The 8,712-nt window shown below is 37.2% G+C and overlaps 1 protein-coding gene across 1 annotated transcript in view; it reads left to right on the top strand.

Annotated features, from left to right (window-relative positions):
• Window positions 1-8,712, top strand: part of polg2 (polymerase (DNA directed), gamma 2, accessory subunit) — a 37,946-nt gene that overhangs the window by 23,132 nt on the left and 6,102 nt on the right. The window contains exon 4 of the mRNA XM_016531148.1: window positions 8,239-8,424. Within this exon, the coding sequence (XP_016386634.1) occupies window positions 8,239-8,424 (186 nt within the window). The remainder of the gene's footprint in view (window positions 1-8,238; window positions 8,425-8,712) is intronic.

Genomic DNA, 8,712 nt, shown 5'->3' with positions numbered 1-8,712 from the left:
AAGGAGGGGGCTTTGTAGAAAACGAAGCGTTTGAGAGAGGTGGGGCATATAGGACCTACAATAATGTACAGTATTTGAAAAACAATGTGCTTTTTGAACATTAAAGCATGTCAACATATTCTGTTACACCAAATACACAAAATAATGATCTTTAAAAAAGCATCATATGACCCCTTTAAGATGAGGATCTGCGACTTCTGGAAGCACCTCTTTCCGTAGCTTAGTCAGCATAAGGTCTAACTTGTTGATTTAGATGATTTAACAAATGTGTACAATTCTTTCTCTCCTATAGTAAAGAATGGAATTGTTCCTCAGGGAGTCTATAGTGCAATGTCTGATGCAATACTGTAGTAGACAGCTGTATGGTTAGAATGTTCTCTCTGAATAGTATCAGTCTTTTAAGTAAAGAAATTAATGAAATCATTACTGCTTTGCTGTTGGGTGAAGTCTGCCCCTGTTGATGCTTTTATTTTTCGCTAATTTAGCCACTGTATCAAATAAATATATATGGTTGTGTTTGTTTTTTTCTAAAACAGTCAAAAAGTAAGCAGATCTAGCAGTTTTTAAAGGAGTAGTTCACTTCCAGAATAAAAATTTCCTGATAATTTACTCACCCCCATGTCATCCAAGATGTTCATGTCTTTCTTTCTTCAGTCGCAAAGAAATTACGTTTTTTGAGGAAAACATTCCAGGGCCCTCATTTATCAAGAGTGCGTACGCACATATGTGTGCGTAATGAGTGCATAAGAACAGTTTCACGCAAAGTGTGGGATCTACCAACTTGTACTTATACGTAGAAATGTGTGTAAATATAAGCACACCTCTGAGCATGATTACGCAGAGAATCTAGTGGTAGAATAGCGACACTACACATAAAAAGCATTTAAGTGTGTCACAGTATGCATTAAGCAATCCACATATGTCCTGTATTTCCTTTAATTATAAAACATTCAATTTATAATTTGTCTGGTTTTAAACACACAATTTGAGTAATTGGTGTCAAGCCCTATAAAAGACAGCTGTGACAAATGTTTGTCTCAGACTTTGCAATGGCTTATCTTGCGTTATTTGAAAACTTGGCAAACAATGCGCTCTGCAGAGAACGCGTTTTCAAAGACCGCGCTGAGAGTGAGAGCACAGAACGGCTTTGTCAAACCCTATAAAAGACAGCTGTGACAAATGTTTGTCTCAGACTGTGCAATGGCTTATCTTGCGTTATTTGAAAACTTGGCAAACAATGCGCTCTGCAGAGAACGCGTTTTCAAAGACCGCGCTGAGAGTGAGAGCACAGAACGGCTTCTCAGTCGGTACCGCTTTCTTCAGCCATGATTTCGGTGAGGACACATACATTCACGTGATTTATAAAGGGAGGTGTTGTCACCATATATGGTTCATTGGAGGCGTTTCCGAATGCAAATGACCGTGAACGTGAACGAGCATTGTACTTACGCACGTGTGGGATTTATCAACAATGATTGCTTACTCATGTGCGTAAGAACTGCGTGCGCACGTTTAATAAATACGGATTTTCTTGTACTTAGGCACATTCTAAATTTAATTTGTTGGACAAAATATAGAACCTTTTCTACGCACTGTTGATAAATGAGGGCCCAGGATTTTTCTCCATATAATGGACTTCAATGATCCCCAACGGATTGAAGGGTAAAAATGCAGTTTCAGTGCAGCTTCAAAGGGCTCTACACGATCCCAGCTGAGAAATAAGGGTCTTATCTAATGAAACGATTGGCCATTTTCTAAAAAAAAAAAAATTCAATTCATATACTTTTTAACCATACATGCTCATCTGGCTATAGCTCAACCTCATGCATTACGTAGTCACGCACACATGATGTAGTCGGAAGTTCCGACCCATGTTTACAAAGTGAACGTGCAAAGAAAGTCAAACGGCCTCTGCAAGAAAGGTAAAACAACGATGTCGGAAGATTTTGAAGTTGGAGGAAAATATGAGATGGAGTTTTTCGCCCTACCCTACTTTTTTGAACCGGAGTACACAGACAAAGAGCTAACCACGCGTGACCTTTCCAACGTAACTACGTAATACGTGAAGATGCGCATGCGCAAGCAGAGCTAGAGCAAGACGAGCATTTGAGGTTAAAAAGTATAAACATTTTTATTTTTTTTTTAGAAAATGACAGATCATTTCGCTAGATAAGACCTTTGTTCCTCGGCTGGGATCGTGTAGAGCCCTTTGAAGCTGCATTGTAACTGCAATTTTAACCTTCAGTCCGTTGGGGACCATTGAAGTCCATTATATGGAGAAAAATCCTGGAATGTTTTCCTCAAAAAACATAATTTCTTTTCGACTGAAGAAAGAAAGACATGAACATCTTGGATGACATGGGGGTGAGTAAATTATAGGAAATTTTTTATTCTGGAAGTGAACTACTTCTTTAAAGCCTTTCAGTAGATAGAAAATACTATCCTTCCACACAATGCAAAACTCCTCTAGTTTTGTTTTCTTCCAACTGAGCTCCATTTTTCGGGCTGCTCTTTTGAAGGTGCGAGTCAGGGATGAGCAGTATTTCAGATTTAAGTATTTAAAATATGTATTTTGTATTTTAAAGCCTTTGAAGAAAAAATCTAATGTAATTTGTATTTAAATACATTTATGTGTGGTGTTTTTCTTCTTTATTTATTTATAAAACTCTCACACAACTACCAGTTGATCCAAAATGCTGTACAATACAGCTAAAATAAAACCAATAAGAAACCACAGAACATCAAAACACAATATAACAATAAAATTGACATGGCTAGATAAAAGCTATTGACAAAAGATATTTTTTTAAGCAGAAATTTAAATACAAAGGCAAAGAGGGCGCAGCTCTAATAGAAGCAGTTAATTTGTTCCGTAGACTACGACCAGCAACAGCGAAGGCTCGATCACCTCTGCAATGGAACCTCGAACTAGGAACAGGGAGGAGACCAAGATTACTGGATCTTAGGGACCTATTTGGTTTATAAGTAGAGATTGCCTCAGAGAGATATGATGGGGCTTGATTATGCAGAGATTTAAAAACAAAGGTTAACATTTTTTAAAATTTAAAATTCACTAAACTGGTTACCAGTCAAATTCTAAATTGTACTGACTTATACCATAGTATAGCGAATTACAGTAATCTAAACGAGATGGAACAAACAAGTGAATAATCTGTTCAAACTGATTTACAGAGAGTAAAGATTTGATTTTTGATAAACGTCGTAAGTGGAAGAAAAACCTTGCAGCAGCAAGCTGCATCTGTAAACGCATTATAGAGTACTGACTTATACCATAGTAAAGTGAATTACAGTAATCTAAATGAGATGGAACAAACAAGTGAATAATCTGTTCAAACTGATTTACAGAGAGTAAAAATTTGATTTTTGATAAATGCCGTAAGTGGAAGAAACTTGATTTGACCACTGCACTAATTTGTTTCTTAAAACCCAGGTTGCAATCAAAAAGAACACCAAGATTTTTAGCACAGGGTGTAAAGTAGGAAGAGAGATGCCCAAAATGAAAGGCACAGTTTTTGTATTTTCAAAATACATAAAATACTTTGTGCCAGTCAACCTCTTTATTAGGCTGCTGGTTTCCTGTATCAACTACTGTAGGTCCCCCAACCTTGACTCTATCATGAACACATGCTTCAGATGTCAGAGAAAATGACTCCTCCTAACATTGGGGAGCGAATTTTCTGCGTTCCTGCAAGGAAATATGAAGTAGGAGGTGGAGCTGGATTAAAAAAAGAATGGATTCTTTAATTCTGAGACATTTGGAATCAAGAGTCAATTCCAAAGTTTGGAGTTGATTGCACTCCAGGGTCCAGTTGCACCAGCTGGACATAAAAAGGTTGGGTATAAACCCTACGCTGGGCTTATCTTTTTATGTCATGATAAATATTTGCATCTAAAACAGGGGTGCCCAATCCTATTCCTGGAAATCTGCCTACCTGCAGAGTTCAGTTTTAACCCTGATCAAACATACCTGCCTGTAATTACCAAGTGCTTCTGAAGATCTTGATTACCTGGTTAAGTTCTGTTTGATCAGGGTTGGAGCTGAACTTTGCAGGAATGTAGTTCTCCAAGAACAGGATTGGGCAGCCCTGACCTATAAATTACGTGCAGCCACGGACAGTATCCTCACAGACACATTCTAAATTGATAGTTCACATTGTTATGGTTACAAACATAAATTTACTGGCTTCAGCGAACAGATTAAAAATGACTGTTGAGCCGGGAAAACAAATTGTGAAACAGTCACACAGCGATCTGTTCCTATTTATTACTTGTTGCAAATGCGGTGGTAATTTGTCAATAAATTCCAACAATTCAGCCCTGCTGAAACAAAATCTTTCAGTAAGTTCTCTGTCTCTATATACAGTGGGGCAAAAAAGTATTTAGTCAGCCACCAATTGTGCAAGTTCTCCCACTTAAAAAGATGAGAGAGGCCTGTAATTTTCATCATAGGTATACCTCAACTATGAGAGACAAAATGAGAAAAAAAATCCAGAACATCAGCAATTATTAGAAAATGGAAGACATACAAGACCACTGATAATCTCCCTCGATCTGGGGCTCCACGCAAGATCTCACCCCGTGGGGTCAAAATGATCACAAGAACTGTGAGCAAAAATCCCAGAACCACACGGGGGGACCTAGTGAATGACCTGCAGAGAGCTGGGACCAAAGTAACAAAGGCTACCATCAGTAACACACTGCGCCGCCAGGGACTCAAATCCTGCAGTGCCAGACGTGTCCCCCTGCTTAAGCCAGTACATGTCCAGGCCCGTCTGAAGTTTGCTAGAGAGCATTTGGATGATCCAGAAGAGGATTGGGAGAATGTCATATGGTCAGATGAAACCAAAATAGAACTTTTTGGTAAAAACTCAACTTGTCGTGTTTGGAGGAGAAAGAATGCTGAGTTGCATCCAAAGAACACCATACCTACTGTGAAGCATGGGGGTGGAAACATCATGCTTTGGGGCTGTTTTTCTGCAAAGGGACCAGGACGACTGATCCGTGTAAACGAAAGAATGAATGGGGCCATGTATCGTGAGATTTTGAGTGAAAACCTCCTTCCATCAGCAAGGGCATTGAAGATGAAACGTGGCTGGGTCTTTCAGCATGACAATGATCCCAAACACACCGCCCGGGCAACGAAGGAGTGGCTTCGTAAGAAGCATTTCAAGGTCCTGGAGTGGCCTAGCCAGTCTCCAGATCTCAACCCCATAGAAAATCTTTGGAGGGAGTTGAAAATCCGTGTTGCCCAGCGACAGCCCCAAAACATTACTGCTCTAGAGGAGATCTGCATGGAGGAATGGGCCAAAATACCAGCAACAGTGTGTGAAAACCTTGTGAAGACTTACAGAAAACGTTTGACCTCTGTCATTGCCAACAAAGGGTATATAACAAAGTATTGAGATGAAATTTTGTTATTGACCAAATACTTATTTTCCACCATAATTTGCAAATAAATTCTTTAAAAATCCTACAATGTGATTTTCTGGATTTTTTTTTCTCATTTTGTCTCTCATAGTTGAGGTATACCTATGATGAAAATTACAGGCCTCTCTCATCTTTTTAAGTGGGAGAACTTGCACAATTGGTGGCTGACTAAATACTTTTTTCCCCCACTGTATATCCAGAGGATTGATGCAGTTACTCTTTTCATTACTCTTTTCTGTTTATTTTTTTATCTGACTTTGTATTCTATTTTTATCTGTTTTACAGGGTTAGTTCACCCAAAAATGAAAATTCTGTCATTAATTACTCAAATTCGTCTCCTCCGCATCACCCTGTAAACAGCGTATGCTGTTCTGTGTCAGCTGCGTCACGCCGGATCTGTTTCCTACGTTGTGATTTGATTTGATTAGCTTCGTATAATTGCGGATGAACCACTGATGTCACATGGATTATTTTACAGATCTCCTTGCTCCGTTTCTGGACATGGGAACATTTCAGTTGCGTTGCTGTCTATGCAGGGTCAGACAGCTCTCAGATTCCATCAAAAATATCTTAATTTGTGTTCCGAAGATGAACGAAGGTCTTACGGGTTTGAAACGACATGAGGGTAAGTAATTAATGACAGAATTTTCATTTTTGGGTGAACTAACCCTTTAACTGTGGTATTTTTATTTTAAATACATTTCCATGTATTTGAGCCCATCTCTGGCGCGAGTGTGCTCATTATACCACAGCACGATTGTTGATTGTCTAAGGTGCTAGAAAAGCGAGAGTCCATAGTTTCTGTTACAACATCATTTTATCATCATAAAACACATTTTTGTGAGCAATCGGACATTCTGAGGAGTTGAGACAAGTCAGGAAGTTGATTTACAAAGCAATCTTTTGTGGTAGAGGTGATAGTTCTACCATATTTGTAACAAGGATTTGATATTGTAACCTTGGCTAAATTAAGTATACACACAACTAGATGATTTGAGATGTCATAGTTCTGTTGCAGTATTTCAGTGCCATCAATTTCGAAATAAATGAACTTTTCCACAACATTCTAATTTATTGAGATGCACCTGTATATGGCAATATCAAGAATGATTGCGACGATGAGTGGGTCCTGCTACGTGTTGTATAACTCCAATAGAGTTTAGAATGTTTATAAATTCTAATCCCAATACATGGATATTGAAATCACCAACAATCAAGATTTTATCTGCAGCTATAGAAAATCAGCAAATTCCACCTGGTGGCCTGTATATAGTAGCCAGTACAAATGTCAAAAGAGATTTATCATATTACACTAAATAATGTTATATATAGCACCATCACTTCAAAAGATTTATACTTGAAACCACACATCTGAGAGATACTGAAAATAAAATCATACTGAAATCATCTGGTTTTAGCTAGGTTTCTGTCAAATGGAGCACATCTAGATTATGATCTGTGATCATATCATTTACAAACAGTACTTTTGTAGAAAGTAATCTAATATTCATCAAGCCAAGCTTTATTTGTTTATCTGTAATATATCTGTTTTTTATTTGTTGAACATCAATTATTTTATTACCCTTAAATGGGTTTGGGTGTCTTTTTCACGTTTTGTACTGTAGAATCGCCAATGACTAGGGCACTTTCCACAGGTTTTTCAGTGACTTCGTCGCTGAGTTAGGAGAACCTGTTTAATGGTAAAAGCAAATAAAAAATTAACGGACAACAATTAAAAAATAACAGTCAGAGCCAGTTTGGATTTCATTCATGGATATCATTAATCAGTAACCCTAGTATCAAAATCTAGAAAAAAAAAAAAAAAAACGACATAGATTTTAGTAGGCAGTTATTTGCTTGGATCCTGTGTTTTTCCTTAATTTTTTTCTAAAGTTCTAATGATGGTTATATTTTGTAGCATACTTTGTTACATCTTGAAACAGATGGTCTGTAACAGTTGGGTTCGCAAGTTATTAAATTTATCACATTATTAAATTTATTGTAGACTATAAAATCTATAAAGACAATCACTGCAATCCTCTTAAGTTTTCTCCTGTGGTCACATCCAGTGAGCTTGGCTACAGTGCCACAGGCATTAAACTTCTTAATAACATTACGTATGGTGGAAACAGGAACATTAAGTTCTCTGGAGATGCACTTATAGCCTTGACATTTTCTACACTTGGCTATATTATATCTGATCTCCTCAGATAATTGTTTTCCTCAGATATTTTTTTTTCTTTTGTCCATGCTCATTAGTGACAAAATAGAGAAAATTAATTATTTTCTATTTTTTTAGACAGGTTAAATGTTTTATTTTCCCCACACAGATTTAGCTAATTTTTAAGTTGGTGACCTCACTGACCAACAGAAAACAGCTCACACAGAAGTCATTTTCAAAGCAAGCTGTGCATTATTATACATCGCTATTCTATTGACGATAGACAATGCAATTTTTTTACCCATGAAATGTCACTGACATTTTATGTATGTGACTGCGCCTTTGCCAGAATTTTATTTGAGAAAATGTGATTCTCAGTGCACAGACTTAACAGATTGCAGATTGCACTGTTGATGACTGGCTTACTTTCTTTTTTATTCATATGTTATATATGAAAATATATGTAGAATAGGATTATAGAACAGCTGATGTATAAATTGGATACTGTACTTCCTAAGATCAATGGTGATTAAAAACCATATAGGTCGTCCACTATACAATCATATAAAACATTTTTAAGGAACATGTGTTTAGGTCAAGGATGGACTTTCTTGAACACCTTCTTGCAGTTTGCTTTAGGTCCTTCTGACTTTGATATGTGCAATGTGGTGGATGAGGAACTGAAAGAAGGGACATCTCATGGTGTTAAAGTCCTCTATAAGTTCCCCTGGGGCTCAGAGACCCTGGAGACACTGTGGAGCCTGGGGGACACGCTACTGCTGAAGACTCACCAAGGAACTTGTACGAAACTACAGGTCAGAGCAAACAGTGTTTGTTTAAGGTGTAATTTAGTTTGTCAAATTAATTTTACTAACTTTGCTAATAATGATGATTTTATATATATATATATATATATATATATATGTACACTAGGGCTGGGTATCGATTCAGATGTCCCGATTCGATTCGATTTCGATTCGCAAGCTTTCGATTCGATTCTCGATTTTTTGATTACATTCAGTGAATATAGTTTTAATATAAATGTTATTGATATTTCTAAAAAATGAACAGTAAACATCAGTTTACAAATAGTGAATTAATAA

Source organism: Sinocyclocheilus rhinocerous, unplaced genomic scaffold (genome assembly GCF_001515625.1).
Source record: "Sinocyclocheilus rhinocerous isolate Xijiao unplaced genomic scaffold, SAMN03320098_v1.1 scaffold2619, whole genome shotgun sequence".
Lineage (NCBI taxonomy): Eukaryota > Metazoa > Chordata > Actinopteri > Cypriniformes > Cyprinidae > Sinocyclocheilus > Sinocyclocheilus rhinocerous.
This window is presented reverse-complemented; position numbering and strand designations above follow the sequence as displayed.